The sequence below is a fragment of the Erpetoichthys calabaricus genome, chromosome 5 (assembly GCF_900747795.2).
Source record: "Erpetoichthys calabaricus chromosome 5, fErpCal1.3, whole genome shotgun sequence".
Taxonomy (NCBI): domain Eukaryota; kingdom Metazoa; phylum Chordata; class Cladistia; order Polypteriformes; family Polypteridae; genus Erpetoichthys; species Erpetoichthys calabaricus.
In genome coordinates, this window is record NC_041398.2 from 80,578,250 (window position 1) to 80,594,535 (window position 16,286).

At 38.5% G+C, this 16,286-nt stretch overlaps 1 protein-coding gene across 2 annotated transcripts in view; it reads right to left on the reverse strand.

Moving 5' to 3' along the window:
* Positions 1-8,506: 8,506 nt before the first annotated feature.
* The window catches only part of elf2a (E74-like factor 2a (ets domain transcription factor)), a 136,877-nt gene continuing 129,097 nt past the window's right edge, over positions 8,507-16,286 (reverse strand). For both annotated transcript variants that reach the window (XM_028801686.2, XM_028801688.2), the window contains 2 exons: positions 10,967-11,335; positions 8,507-10,287 (listed from right to left, as the gene is read on the reverse strand). In XM_028801686.2, coding sequence (XP_028657519.1) covers positions 9,702-10,287; positions 10,967-11,335 — 955 coding nt within the window. In that variant the 3' untranslated portion in view covers positions 8,507-9,701. The remainder of the gene's footprint in view (positions 10,288-10,966; positions 11,336-16,286) is intronic.

Below are 16,286 nucleotides of genomic sequence, written 5' to 3' on the forward strand. Positions count from 1 at the left end.
GGTCCAGTTAATCCTGTTTACTGCTGCATCATGTGGAGAGCCAGGTACATGTGTGTTATCGATCTGAGGAAGAGATGGCACCAGGATGCAGTGTTGGAAGAAGACAAGAAGCCAGTGGGGGAGTGTAATGCTTTGGGCAGTGTTCAGCTGGGAAGCCCAGGGTCTAGGCATTCATGTGGATGTTAACTTGATGTATACCACCTACCTAAACATCTTTGCATACCAGGAATACCCCCCGCTAACAGTATTCCTTGAAGGAAGTGGTATCTTCCAGTAGGATAATGTGTTATACCCCACTGTAAAAATTGCTCAGGAATGGTTTAAGGAACACGATGGACACTTTGAGGTGTGGCTCTGGCCCCCAAATTCCGCAGCTCTCAGTCCAACTGTTGCCTGCAACCCATCAACTGTCACCTACAATTCAAATGTAGCTGAGAAACACCGCTTTAGGTGTATACGTCTGTATGACTAGCTCTGTGCTCAGGGCTGCCAGGAAAGGCATTGTCCCCACCACCGTAACCCGACACTGGAAGGAGCTGGTATGAAAAAGTATGTATGCACTTACCGTCTATTCTCGCATTTAAGTTCTCCCGCAGGTAAGTTAGGGCTTGATTTTACCATACAATTTCCGGAATTTTATAATGTCGATCGTATAAGTTGAATGCGGAAATCAGAGGCTATTGGTCCAAGAGATTATGATATACTAACGCCTACCTGAGAGCAACGTTCCCTCTAAGGACTTGGGTGTTGTGAGCCAAATTTTTTTTTTGTGAGCCAAAATTTTATCAATTTCAAAACTTGTGAGCCACTTTCTCCTTACCGGCTTCGATTTGTTATTTTACCAACATCGGTTGATTGCGCTTTTTATCAACGCTTCTGTAGGCCTTCGTTTTAGTGGCGATGAAGTATGTCATTTACAAAGTATGTTATTTAGAATTACAAAGTAAAATTACTTGAAAATTCAAAAGTTAAGCATTATAAATATTAATACCAATTTATTAAATTACCAATAGATAGTCATAATCCCAAATCAGTAAGTTTCAAGTGAAACAGTGTGGTAACTTAAAATCAAACTTGAAGTCTTGTACATGTATCATGAATGTCTATTTCTGTACATGTCTTACAGTCTTTCTCTTCTTCCCTTTTCTTTTTTCCAAAACTTATAAACACTGTTGATATTTACATCATATCCAGCTGCTGTGTACAGTTTAATTCGCATAAGATTTTCCAGGTGATCACTGTCCAAGCGATTCCTGGTCTTAACTTTAATGGCGTTCATCAAGCTGAACCCCCTTTCACAATCAGCACTGGAAGCTTGAAAAGTTCCACAAACATCAAGCAAAAGATTTAGTCCTTTGAATTGCTCCTGCTCCTGCTGGGTGAATGCTAGTATGTCCTGAAATGTATTCATTAATCCAGCTTTCATTTTCTCTGAAACGATGCATTTGAAATCCGAAAATTCTTTACAAACATCCTTGGCAAAAATCTTCTCATCTTTCTTGAACAAGACAGAGTAACGCTTAGCCAGCTGTGCAAGATTTTCATGACCAAAAGCAAAATCATCCAGATTTCTTTGATTACAGAAATGGTCTTTATCAAATATGCACCAGTCTTTTAATTCATCAGCAGGAAATCTTCTGTCCAAATGATCACAAATTTGCTTAATAAATTTAAGAATGTTATCTGTTTTTACTGGAGATGGGGAAGAAGCAACTAAATCTTTTACAGTGTCACTGAAATGCACGTGTTCCCCCAGATACTGAGACCTCAGTTTCCTGATTTTAGCTTTGGCAAATTGATATGCCTCTACAGTGGTTAAAGCACTTCTCTGGAAAATTTTGCACAGTTCTGCCAGTTCACCAAGTACATCACATAGGATATGTAATGCCACACGATATTCAGGTTTGCTTAATTTATCAATACAATATTTGTGAACTGGATCATTGTCCTCTTCTACTTGTTCTTTGCAATATTCTAACAAAATGTCATAACTCCTATTCAAGGCAAGTACAGCAAAGTGTCTTGAGAGCCATCTAACTTCATTTATAGGTCTAAATGAAACAGCATCACAGTCTGCAGCACTGGCCATTTCCTGAAATTTATTTTTTTTTACACTTGATCTACTGAACAGTGTATATACTGTTCTTATGAGAGTTTCAATTTCCCTCATTAATGGTAACTGTTTCCAAGCATCATCAATTCCTAGGTCTTCTCGGTGAGCTACACAGTGCTGCTCTAGCAAGTGAGGAATTGATTGTCTTAATATAGCAGCAACACCATTATGCTTTCCAAGCATCACAGATGCACCATCAGATGTAAACATGACCATGCGATTTATGTCCAAGTTATTCTCATTATAAAATCTCCTTATTGCCTCAACTATTGCTGTACTGTTACAAGCAGTCAATTTGGTAATTCCAGCAAAAACAGTTTTATGAATTTTATCAGTAGTTTTTCTAAATTTGATGTACATAATCAGCATTTTTGAAACAGAAATATCTGTACTTTCATCCACCATAAGTGTGTGGAAATCAGATTCTCTAATTTCATTTAAAACTTCTGTTTTTACAACATTGTTAATGCATTCAATGAATTCAAAAGCATAATTTTTGCTTCTCCAACATTCAGGAATTTCTGTGTATTTTGCCACATGGTCATGAATTTCTTGCACAGACAGCATGGATGCATTCAACTTAACTGCAAGTAAAACATTGTCAATCAACACCTTTACCGCTTCGGGATTCGATCTGTCACGTTCATTCAATTCTTGTCTAACAATCCTATCTTCAGGCGTTTCTTTTAAAAAATTTTGTATGAATCCACGATTCTGATTTAGAAGTTTCGTGACAGCATCCAGATGAATTTTGTGACTTACGTGACGCTTCAAGTAATCAATTTTCCATTCACCCCATTTCTTTCCTGAACTCCATTCTCCGTCAACTCCTGCTTTAAGACAAAACGTACAAACAACGTCTTCCGTTTCACGATATTTAAAAATTTCTCCGAGTTTCACATTCTTATGTCCGGACCCATTTGGCAGGATGGTTTCAACCGAATAATCTGTTAACCATTCCTTCTTGAAGTTATTGCGGCTTCTCTTTGTCGCATTACATAGCAGTTCATCTTGAGCTTTGCGCTTCGACATTTTCATAAATAATGAAAAGAAATTGTAAAGTTCAAATTTTTATTTTTTACTGCGAATTTGCGAAAACAGTAATTTAACGAACGTTATGAATGCGAACTGGACCGGACCGGAACTTCCGACCTTTCAGTAGACAACATCATGGACTTTAATTGAAATATAGACCAGCTGAATGGTGGGAAAGTGCACCAATCACGCGGTCACCGGTCACATGCCATATTACACCAGCCAAGGCCCAACTTCGCCCAAGGCCAAAGTTTACTTCGTTATTATGCCGATTGAATCATGTAGCCCGAGACTCCCGAGTCACGCAGGCAACAGGATTCCCGCCAGGCCGCAGTCCGCCGGCACGTGATTTTACGAAAATTAACAAATCGGCCGCCACGTGCGCTAGGATTAAAAGTTGTGCGCCAAGGTTAAACAGTTGGTGCGCCAGCGCAGCTTAGAGGGAACGTTGCCTGAGAGAGTAACCACAGAGCACGCTTTTTTTTTTTTTCCCCTATGTATTGTGCCTATGTGACCACACAGTAATACCCGAACTAGTCCGAAGCAAAGTTTGCACTGTTTTGTGTATCTCACACCCTCATGCACCTTTATCGTAAGAGCACCCTTATCCACGATGGAGCATTCAATCAGAAGAAAATATGAAGCTGGTTTTAAATTAAAAGTAGCTGAAGTGGCAAAAGAAAGTGTCATATTTTTGAACGGGTGTATAAGTCGGGTCTGATTTTATGATTGGTTTCAAGACCCAACTTATACTCAGGTATATATGTTAGTTTATTCCAGACATGAATGCAAGAAAAAATAACGAGAAAAATAATTAAAAACATACTGAACTTTCGTGGGGTAACTGCGACTGAAAGCAGGAGATGATGTGTGGATTGCAGGACAAAAACCCCTAACTAGTGTACAAAATGTAAGGTTTCCCTGTGTCTAGTGGTGAACAGAAATAGTTTCAAGGACTGGCATGAAAGTAACGGTTTGGATGAGCACATAATAAGTACACTAGCCATGTGTGCCCAACTACGTTGCGCGTTTTAAAGTTGTCTGTGAAGGGCTCCCTGTTTAAATGAAGCTGCCAGTCGTGAACTGGGCCCTTCGTCGCACAGCATTATGATTTTTTATAAGGGAAACAAAATTATAAAACTAAACCCTTGGACATTGATTCGATAGGAACGGCCTACTCGGAATCACTGTCTGAATAGTAATTATGTGGTGGTGGAGGAGCATTTCTGCTTCTCTCCGTTCACAGTCCGTCTCGTTTTCACAACGCTGTCGTTTCCTCTCATGATCTCTTCTCAACCTTTCTCCAATCTCGCAGGTTGCTTTGTGGCAATCCAAAGAGTAAGGAAGAAGCAATGCTTCTTTCTTGAACTCCAAACGCCGACTGATGGAAAAATCACAGAAGTGTGCCCGACTTATACACTCTGACTGCCGACTCTAAGAAGTGGGTGAACATTCGATTTGGACGAAGTGCTGCCAACGACGGTCGATAGAAACACAAAAAACCAGTCTCGACAACGAAGCAGGTGCTGACGCCAGATCTAAACACAAAGAGTGGTATCGACAGTGTTTGTAAACAAAAGTAACAACCAAGGTGTTGTGTATTCAGCCAGTACAAACAGCAGTCTCCTTTAGTTCAATTCTCTCTAATCACCACACTCCAACCTCATCCAACGATCCTCCCCCTCACTTTCTCTCCTCCACCATCACTACTGCCCTCTACTGAACACAGCAGGAACACCACACAAGGCAGTGAATTCGCGGAGAAACAAAGATCAAGATCCAAATGAAGATTATATATAAAGATAGTTACAAATTGTGTACTTACTGCTTCTGAGTCATATATAACGTGTGTTTGCAAGAAAATATTTTAGAAAAAAATTATATATACTGTATAAAAAAAATTATATATATAATTGCTATTGCAATACATGTTTTGAGAGACTCTTTAGGTTCAAGAGACTAAATGTTTCCAAAAAGGTACTCTATGGGTCTCATTCATGAAACATGAGCAGAATGAATGTGTTCGTAAAAGGAAAATCTGGAATGTATCAATGTTTTAGTAAGGACTGTCTGTTTGTAAAAACAAATGGATGTTACACATGCACAGTGCATATGAAAATAATAAACAGCATCATATATGAATGCCATTTGCACAAAGCACATCTTAAATGAGTACAATACTGCATAAAAACATATAAAGATGTGCCGAAAATGATAGGCTGCTCAACTAAAATGATCACAAATGCTTTAAAATGGCAACCAAAACTTGACAGACGTGGAAGAAAACGGAAAACTACCATTCAAATGGATCGAATGATTAGCTCCAGGAAGATCAAAGGTGGTCTAAAGTTACCTGTGAGTACTGTGACAATTAGAAGACACCTATGTGAAGCCAAGCTATCAGCAAGAATCTCCCGCACAGTCCCATTCTTGAAAAAAAGATGTGCTGAAGAGGTTACAATTTGCCAAAGAACACATTGACTAGCCTAAAGAGAAAGGGCGCAACATGCTGTGGACTGGCGAAAGCAAGATTGTTCTTTTTGAGTCTAGGAGCTGCAGGCAGTTTGTCAGACAACCCCCAAACACTGAATTCAAGCCATAGTACACTGTGAATAACAGTGAAGCATGGTGGCACAAGCATCATGATATGGGGATGTTTCTCATACTGTGCTGTCGGGCCTGTTTATCGCATACCAGGGATCATGGATCAGTTTGAATACCTCAAAATACTTGGAAGAGGTCATATGCCAAAGGGGAAATGCCCTTGAAATGGGTGTCTCATCAAGACAATGACCCCAAATACACCATTAAACCAACAACATCTTGGTTCCAGACCAACAAGATTGACGTTATGGAGTGGCCAGCCCAATCCCTGGACCTTAATCCAATAAAAACTTGTGGGGTGACATCAAAAATGCAGTTTCTGAGGCAAAACCAAGAACTGCAGAAGAATTATGGAATGGAGTCCAATCATCCTGGGCTGGAATACCTGGTGCCAGAAGTTGTTCGACTCAGTGCAACACAGATGTGCAGCAGTTCTCAGAAACACTGATTACACAACTAAATAGTAGTTCAGAGATTCAAAGGAAAGCAAAATCTTGAAATATTTTTCAGTTTATACAGTGAATGTTTGAGATTGTAAAGAATGCAGACACTGCTATTTCTTCACTTTTTGAAAAGGAATAACAAATTTGCTACATTTTTCTTCATGTAGTGCAGTGTTCCCAATGCATTTGCATATATGGAAATAAAAGCTATTATAAGGATTTTGAGCTTTGTTCACCTTTTTTAAACACACTATTATTCTGAAAACAACTGTAAGTACCCCAAAACAACATGGCACAACAATAGGTAGGATTTCTCACCAGAACATTATTCTAAACCCCACTGCTGCCAACTTACCACAGCAGAGTTGTAATCTTCAGATAAATTCCTATTAAGAGGACGATTACAGTGCTGTTAAAATTAGTTTCCTTACATTCTGAAATGGTTTATATTTCTTGCTCAATTACAAAAGGCTGATGCCAGCTTGTCAAAGAAATGGTTCCCCACATGCAAAATAAATTCTTCTTCCAGCCTTCAAATGTCAATCAAGTTAAACATTAGTAGCTACATGTCAAGATTTATCAAATCTGAAAACAGGTGGTTCTGGGTTTTTGCCCTTTCAAATGTTTAAAATTTTAAACACTATGATAATTCAGTTTTTATGAGACAATATTTTATAAATTGACCTTTTTAATTTGATAACATACTACATAATCTAAATATAATTGGACATCAAGATAAGAAATTAAATTGACTACTGTATAGTTTGACATATATTTAATATGACATTGGAAAAAGAAAAGCCACCTGAAACTAATTTAACCGTTGGGGGTAAAAAAATATAAATGCTCCAGTTCCAACAGAATATCAGCTCTGCATCAGTTCAGACCCTCATTTTTCCTTGACCTGGAAAACCATATGCACAACCAATCAATAAATAAATAAATAGCAACACTAATTTATGTTTCATACAGCTCAACACCAAGACCTAGAAACTGCTTGTGTTACTTCCAATCTAACTTAGACAGCTACTTTTTATTTGCTTTTTAGTTTTTGCTGAATTAATTACTTGACTGCTGGCTATTTAAATGCATTGAAAGATTGCCAAAATCTGTTCATTTATGGTGAAACTTGACTATTTCCAAACCTACTGAGAAATCGTTGATACCAAGTTATTTTATTGGTTTTAAACATTGCAGCTTGATTACTTGTATTTGCTACTGATTTACCATGCTTCTGCCCGTTTAGAAATTCATCATTAACAAATGTAGACCCATAGCAAAAACCCTGCCAGTCGATGTATAACTTCCTCGAACCATTAACATTAAAATTATGGAGTCTGGGCAAGATCAATCAAGCTCAATTGATTGACAAACTGAAAACTTCACTAATATCTACAGTACATCTTACTGCTTCATCTGCATGATGTACTTATTTGGTCCAGATTCCTATTAATTTCCTTTTGTGTGTAAACCACCTTTCTGGTTTCTGTCTTCAAAAGCACTTCACCATAATTCTAACAGTAGAAACAAATGTGTAATTCACCCAAATAAAACGGAATCAAAATTTAATGATGTCATTAAAGGTAATGCATAACATTATTAGATCCACAAATAACCTTTGTGCTAAAGACTGAACAAAGCCAAGCAAGTGAATCCCTGCCTCAACAGAAACTAAACTTCTTCAGTCTTCAACAGTGAAGGTCATGTGGAGTCCTATATGGTCAGACACCAAAAAAAAAAAAAACTGTGCCTGTAACTCTTATTTAACAAATTAAGATAATTAACTACGATCACCTTCAAAATAGCTGCTCTTCTGAGATGACACAGCTGCATACGATGCTACCAACACCAGCAATTGAAATCCAGGTGGAAAAGGGTAAATGGCAGGGTCAAGGTGCCATTTTCCCACAAAAAATAAGATCAAAATTCTAGAAGGGTTTATGACTACAAGCATGTTCAAGTATCACACAACAAAAAAACAACAACAAGCAGATGGCACTTTAGAATTTACAGGTCTACAAAAAAGAACGTTTTTAATATTAAGTCCCAAAACTTTATAAAACAACCCAATGGCTCATTCTATCAATAAGTTTTGAATGACAATGTCAAGTAGGGAAAAAAAAAACACTTCTTCAGCAAAGAAGTAGTTATCTTCTGCAAAGTAATTTTTTAATAAGAGCAAGCTGCCCTACTAAACACAGAATACTAAAGAGACAATGTGGTGAAATGCACATTTTAAAATACTTTGGTTAACCTGAGTGGCTGTTTATCAGAAAAATACTATCAAAGTTTAGAAGTAAATTAAGACTCATTTCTTTCTTTTCATAAGATGTTATATTTAGGTAAAATCTACTTGAATACACTTTGAAACAAGAGTACAACAAAATAGAATATACTTCAAATGTTGAATATACAAACTAGTTCAGTCTGAACACGAATTGTATCAACTAAAAAAAAAAAAAAAAAAAGGTTTTAGAGCAAGTTGCAAGATTTCATGCTAAGCGTGACCTGTCAAAGTGGCAGAAATACTCTGAAACTCAAATGTCTGTACAAACGGCAAGGCAATGTGACATAGGCAAAATTACAGCAAAACACTGCTGAAACTGAAATCTGGACACAAAAGTTAAACTATAATACAAAATGTCTGCCTCATTTCTATAATACTGTGCTTGGTACAAGGTATCAAAAAAGAGCTTTACATAAAAAGCTAGTTAGCTTTATAACATTTATGAATGTGTGCGCGAGAGTGTGTGTGTATATATATATTTATATACACATACATATTATATATGCACATACACGCGTGCACACACACACAGTTTACACGCATATTTTAGAAATTAAAAAAATAACAAAATTAACAATCTAAGGCTCCTTGTTTAAGATTTTTAAACTGTACATTGACTCAAAGTCCCTTTTTTCTTTTCCCTCATTCAAAAAAAGAAGAGAATGAACATATTTAATAATTCCTCAGAGCAATGTGAGAAGTTTCCACTTAGCACCAAGAGAAAGGGTACTATGTGCACACAGTGATAGTCAAACAATTGCTGGTTTGCAATCTGAAATGCAAAAATCAAAAGACAGATTTACAGGTTTAGGCATTAATTCATTCTCACAGCCCTGTGCCTTTTGATCCAATTTAAAAAAAACAAAAAAAAAAACCCCACTGATTTATTTTGCTTTAGTGTTCTGGATGATTAGTGTTTAGGGAAAACTGTAGTGATTAACTTGGTCCCTTCTCTGATCTCCATTAATTAGAAATGTGCTGCTTTGTTACTCACTCTTATTGTATCAATAATTTGTGTTAAGTCCACACCAAACACCCATTATAAATAAATGGGATAGATGTAAAAAATATTCTGCACAAGTCTTTTGTGATCAATAATTGTAACCATTTAAAGTCCATTTGACTGTTGTATAATACAAAATGAGTTTCTTGACAAAGATATCCAAATGACAGTGTCAGTTATAATACCCCGTCGTTCTGTTTATTCATTTCCATAATTTCAGCCTTCACTTCCTTCAGTTTTAATTGTAACAGGGAAAGCAACAGTCACTGCTTTGGAACTCATCACCTGTGTCATTTCCACGTCTTGCTTCATCATTGGTGTGCTGCTTTGATCTGGCCTTGTCTCTGACTTTTTAATGATGGTACTAATGACACGGGCTGGAGTATGAGTGGTTGCCTGGGGTTGATGTTGCTGGTGCTGCTGTGCCGGCAAGGCCAGCCTCATGACAGGAGTTCCTGGTGCTACAGATACTGGAGTAAGTGCCCTGACAGCTAATGGAGTGCCCATGAGGTTAATGCTTGAGGCACTTGATAGCCCTGTCTTTGTTTGAAGCTGGCACTGTGTAAGTTGAGTGGCAGGGATTGTGATGATCTTGGCAAGCTGAACAGTGATCTTGTCTCCATTCTCTGCCATTGCAGGCATCATTGTAGGGATCGTCTGAATGACTACCTTAGGGGCTGTGCCGGTAGTGGGACTAGTATTAGTAAGAACTGATGAGCTTGATGGCTGGACAGCCACAGTCGAGATTTTCTGCCCCAAAGACGTCATCACCACTGGCACCTGCATAGCCACACGCACCGTTCTGGAAGGAAGGGAAAGACAAAAAATAATATTAGTTTGGTATTTATAACAGTTCAGTCATGAAAATCACACAAACATTTCATCTGAACTGAATATAGGATTCTTGGCCAATAAATGAGGGATGAAAGTGAATCTTCAATTCAAACGCAATGTATTGTGGGAACTACATCTTTCCTGTAGACATTCAAAGCTGAATTTTAAGGAACTGTTAATATCCTGAATAATAATATATATTTTTTTTCTTTTTCCCTCATGGACATTTTTCATATTATTTGCCATTGTCACCACAAGGTTCTGTTGAGTTTGAATCCTCAAAATATAATTTCTCCACAAAAAAGTGAGAGCAATAAAGTTTTCTCAGCCACCACTACTAACTACGTAGAACAACTAACACATTTGTTACCTTTGTTGTAGTGGGTAAACATTAAGGCCAATGAAGACGAAAGGCAAAAATGGTGGCAAGTGACAGCACTCCAGCCATGGAAAGAAATCCAAAACTTAAATTATCTGTAATAAATATTGTATCCTCTTCAATGTATTTTCATTTTTACATACAGCTTTGAAAAATAAATAAGGCTAAGCAGTGAGGATGCAGTTCCACAACTCTTTGTTTTACTAATTCACTCAACTAATCATTTTTAGAAGAAGACTTTTTTATACAAACTGGAGCAGGGACATACCTAGGAGCTGTTGTGCTGGGAAGTATGGATGGGTGCTGGGAAGTCTCACTGGACGATGAAACGCTCACAATTTGAGGAATAGGTGGTGATGTACTTTTCACCACTTTGGTTTGGCCCTGGTGTATTGTACTCCTGACCCCTTCTTGGAGAAAACCTGCCGTTTTTGATAATTCAGATCGTGAAAGAAGGCTTTCTGTAGAAGGAGGTACCCGTTCATATGATTTGTCAGTGGCGGCAGTAAGAACATCTTCATTCCCAGGTTCAGACATGTCATCATCAATAACAATGATGTTCTTTGGCATTTCCTTAAATTGATAGACAAGTCGTTGACCTTCCACCTTTGCCAGAATGCCTCTTTGGTAGTAATATCTGATAAGGAAAAGAAAGCATAAATTTGATTTTGAAACACATGTGAGTGAATTACACATTCAATAAGTACCATGTGAAATAAAAGTTTTACATGCACAAATCTGTTATTATATGACAAATAAGACTGTACATTCAAAAATAAATAAAATAAGTAAAAAGTGCTTGATATATTAAAGCATGTAAACTTTAACTTCTGCCTTAAATGCCTTGTTAAAAATAATCGATTTTTCTAAAGCTTCAGAATTATGTTACAAGACAATCAAGTCTGTCTTACTTCTTTATATCATGAGTATATGTAGGAGGACTTGGTGAATTATTAATAAAAAAATAAGAGATTGATGTTTCAAAGTACTCATTTATCTTGAACAAGGACACTGAAATAGAAAAAGTATCAGCAATGAGTCAGAATTTATGTCAGTGCATGCTTTATATGGAGGATTAAAAAACTGAACACAGGCATTAAATAACGAGCTAATGCACAAGATCTGCATATAAAAATCTGTTTTTAACCAGCATTTTCTTAACTGTTAATGTATTTGAAAACTCTAATTTAACCAGGTGAGAATAAAAGGTGGGTAAGGGAGTGCGTTAGCTTCTCATGCAATAGACTGGCATTCCATTCAACGTCGTTCTTGCTTTTGCATTCAGTGTTGCAGAGTTGGGCTTTGTGACCGTGAAACAAATTAAATATGTTTACAAAACTGGTACATGGTGAAGACAATATCTTTTCTAAATCCATTCTCTAGACACATTCAATGGCTTAAAGCATACTGCTTAGGTAGTTTCTACTTCTCTATACAAGATTGAAATAATGAAGAGAGCACATTTTGATATAATGATCACTAATACTGCAATGTACTTCTGTTTAAGACATCTATTATTTTAGTTAAATGTAGGACTTTTAAAAGATACATCTTGCACATAATTCACTAGATTCAGGAAACAGACGGAAGCATGTAAATGTAGGCTCTCTTGCCGATTATAATACATGACCAAAATAACATGGTCTCAATGAAAGAGCTTTTCGTCAGTGTAGTGTCATGGTGCACTTTAAGACAGAAGTAGTTTTCAGATGCCTTTTACAGATCACATGTCGGAGCTACAGTACTTTAATGAGCAACCCTTAAAGAGTCCAAGGGACTGTTTTATTAAACACACTTTCCTATATTTGAACGTTAATATTTGGCATCACTATGTGCAGTTTACTACAGTCATGCATATAAACAGTAATGTCCTTCTCATTTTGAATAATGCACATCCTTTAATTTAAAAAGTAATTTTTATAGCCATTAATTAAGTTGCAGCATTTTTCTAATGCAACATTGAACTACATTTTTGGGAAGTTAGAACAATGTCTATTTACGACTAGTGTCACTATAAAAGAACTATTTACATGAGCTTCTGCTAAAAAGTCAATGTTCTCATGTATGTCTTACTAATGATAATGATGTAATGCAACATGGGGGGGGGGGGGGGGGGCGGTAGAATGGTAGGTATTCTGCATTATATCTGGGGTAAACAACACACTTATATCCATCTCTGTACAGCTACTCCACAGAAAAATGTTTTAAGTTCATGTTATGAATTAATTCTTTACACAGAGATACAAACTTAAAATTATGTGTGAAACAGTGCCACAGATTGATATTAATGGATGAACAAGTTTGCTACACTTGGATCTATTTGTGCCTTCTCCACAATTATTTTACAGGATCTTAAATCATATCCTTGCAAATTTATATTAAATGGTAAAAACAGTAAAGTATATTATCCATATTACTAACCGAGAATGCTAAACCGGATGATGGACGCAGGCACATCCGGCCATGGGCCGTAGCTGCAAAAAGACGTACTGCGCGGGCGCAAAAAGAGTCCGCGAGAGTCGGCTGAGGAGCCGAGAAAGGCGGACAAAAGAGGGCGAGAGAGGCGGATGAGGGGCCGCGAGAGGCGCAGGCGCAAAAAGAGTCCGCGAGAGTCGGAGAAAAGAGGGCGACAAAGGCGGATGAGGGGCCGCGAGTGGCGGACAAGACCACAGAAAAAAGGAGTGAGCACATACAAAAAGGAGAAATGAGGCGCAAAGTCAAACGCAGGAAAAGCACGAAACACATTGCACACGAAACTAGACCCGAAAAAAAAAAAAAAAAAAAGAGGCTCGCGCACAACAGCAAGGCACCCCCCCCCCCCCCCCCCTACAGGCACCGGACGGGACACACACCAAGAGGGGGATTCAACAAGACACAGGAACACAAAAAGAAAGAAGACGCTCAAGCAACAACAATCCTCAACAATCCCCCCCCCACCCACATCCATAAGAAGTGACACCCAAAGCCACATATTCTAAAGTGAACGTCAGCACCTTCACACTAGACAGCATAGGTGTCAGCATTGGTGGATCTCCTTACAATAAAGCACTATTAACCGTTCAACTGCAGAAAAGGAAACATATTAACAGTGACTGCGACCCTCCTTATTACTTATCCATATTTCGGATGCTGAGAAAGAAACAAGTCATGAATACACGGTCACGGGTACAAAACGAAAAGGAAAGGATAACAGGAACAAACACACGAACACGAAAGAAACAACAAAATAGACGGCTATGCAGCATAGGTGGATCTCATTACAATAAGGCACTATTAACCGTTCAACCGCAGAAAAGTCTCCATATTAACAGTGAGTGCAATACTCCTTATTACTTATCCATATTTCTAAAAAAAAAATGTCTCGACTCCAAAAACGCAAAGCTCAACTAAAGCTTCTAACTAACGATGTACCTAAAAGTAAAAACTTTATGAACTGCGTTAGATCCTACAATAGTTCATTTGCTTTTAGTAAATATCAGGCCACCAAAAGGCAATGGCCCATACTGCTTTCCCATATGTGCACAAATACTGCATCGCATTGGAACAGTGCACCCTGAAACAAATCAACAACGCAAATATGCACAAATCTACATCCTGGATCCACATGACGCAAACTATCAATCAAAGTGCTGCATCGCAACAGGTACGGATTCAAAACGAAACACCTCCCGTCTCAGACATACGTTAACGGCAAGGAAGGCTACAACGGGCGTCTCACACAGCACAGGCATAATCGATTACAGCTCCAAAACAACACGTCCCAAATACTACACATGCAACAACGCGCCTCTCAAACGGCACAAGCAAAACATACACCGGGAAAATTCATTCGGATTAATGAATGTCATTTGCAATCATTGTCCTTCAGTTCACTTCCCTGAAGAAACAACTGGCAATACAAGTAATACATTTAGACGTTGTTGTCAAAAGGGTCAAATTAGACTGCCTTCTTTACATTCATATACTGCATATCTACAGAAGATTCTAACTGACGATGTACCTGAAAGTGAAATCTTTATCAACTGCATTAGATCCTACAAATCGGTATCCACTATGAACATTAACGGTGGCACTGCACGTGACATCCGTCTTCAAAAAATGTTGTTTATTGATGAATGTACAATGGCATGAAGTCACTTACTCAACACCATTCATAAACTTCTACAAACGTTTATGAATAATAATATTGGATTTGGAGGAAAGGTACTTTTATTAGGAGGAGATTTTAAACAGTGATTAGCTATTCTTCCAGATGCCATGCACTCAGCTATTGTTCAGTGCACCTTAAAATACGCAGACAATTGGCATTGCTTTCAAAAGATACAGTTAGTAAAAAAGATACGATGTCCAGAACCAGATCATAACAATTGCTTATTACAACTGAGAGATGGTACACTCACCAATACAGATGGACTTCAGCCACATATTATTACAATTCCTCAAGCCTTTATCTGCGACGACTTAGTTACAGAGAGATTTGGAACAGCAATCTCATTAGACCAAATGCCCCTTTTAACACAATGCACTATATTATGTCCAAAAAATATTAATGTGGAAAACATAAATACCCAAGTCATTCCATTACTTCCTGGAGAGACACAACTCTTTCTAAGCTCTGGCAAAGTTGACTCTGATCACGATAATGACCATCTTCATTGACCTTTCAAGTTCTGACCTGGAATTACCTTTTACACTTAAACGGCGTGTACAAAGAAATTTTCCAATAAACCTTTACACTGTGCCACACACTTTATTGTTTGCTTTCCGTCACACTATTCTATATCTCATTCATACATCACGCTCTTTGTCATTCCCAACACCAGGGGTTGGCGAGCGAAGCCCCCTAGTCATTTTTATACTGTATATAGGCATCTTATATTCAAAAATACAGATTGAACTTACGCAGAAATCTCTCTTCTGATGAACACAAGCTGAGCACTATAATATATAGTGACCCAAGAAAATACATTGCGAAGGACAGCCGGGTCCCATGCCTGGAAGGGACGCCCCTGCTGCACCTGTTCCGGGGGAGCCACCATGGGCAGCTCAATACCTCCCCCGGGACGCTTGGTGGCAGCCTCCCTGGCGGACGGTGATCCCCCAGCCTAGCACATGACTCCAGGGGAGATGGAGTCCTCCACAGCCTGGTTGGGGGCTCGAATGGCCGCTGGGGGAAGCTGCATGGAGTCTGCAGCCTGGCTGGTCGAATCTTCAGCCCCACCCGGAAGTGCAATTAGAGCCAGGTGGTCAAGCACCTGGAATGCTTCCGGGTGGGTTATAAAAAGGGCCAGCCACCACCACTCAGAGAGCCAGGGTTGGGAGGAGGAGGACTACACTTGCAGAGGAGTGGTGGGAGAGGAGAAAAGATTGTTGTTCTGTGGAAAAGAGTGCTTTTGGGACTGTGTATTGCCTGTGGGTCACGGGGAAGACGTGTGCCCACGGGTGAAGAAGAAAAATAAAAAGTCCTTGTTTTATACGTGCCTCTGTGTCCTTCTGTGCCGGGTCAGGCGCCTATATAGCGCCTTTTCTACAACATAATAAAAAAATACAACTTGGACACAGCAAAAAACCAAGGATAAAATCTTGTG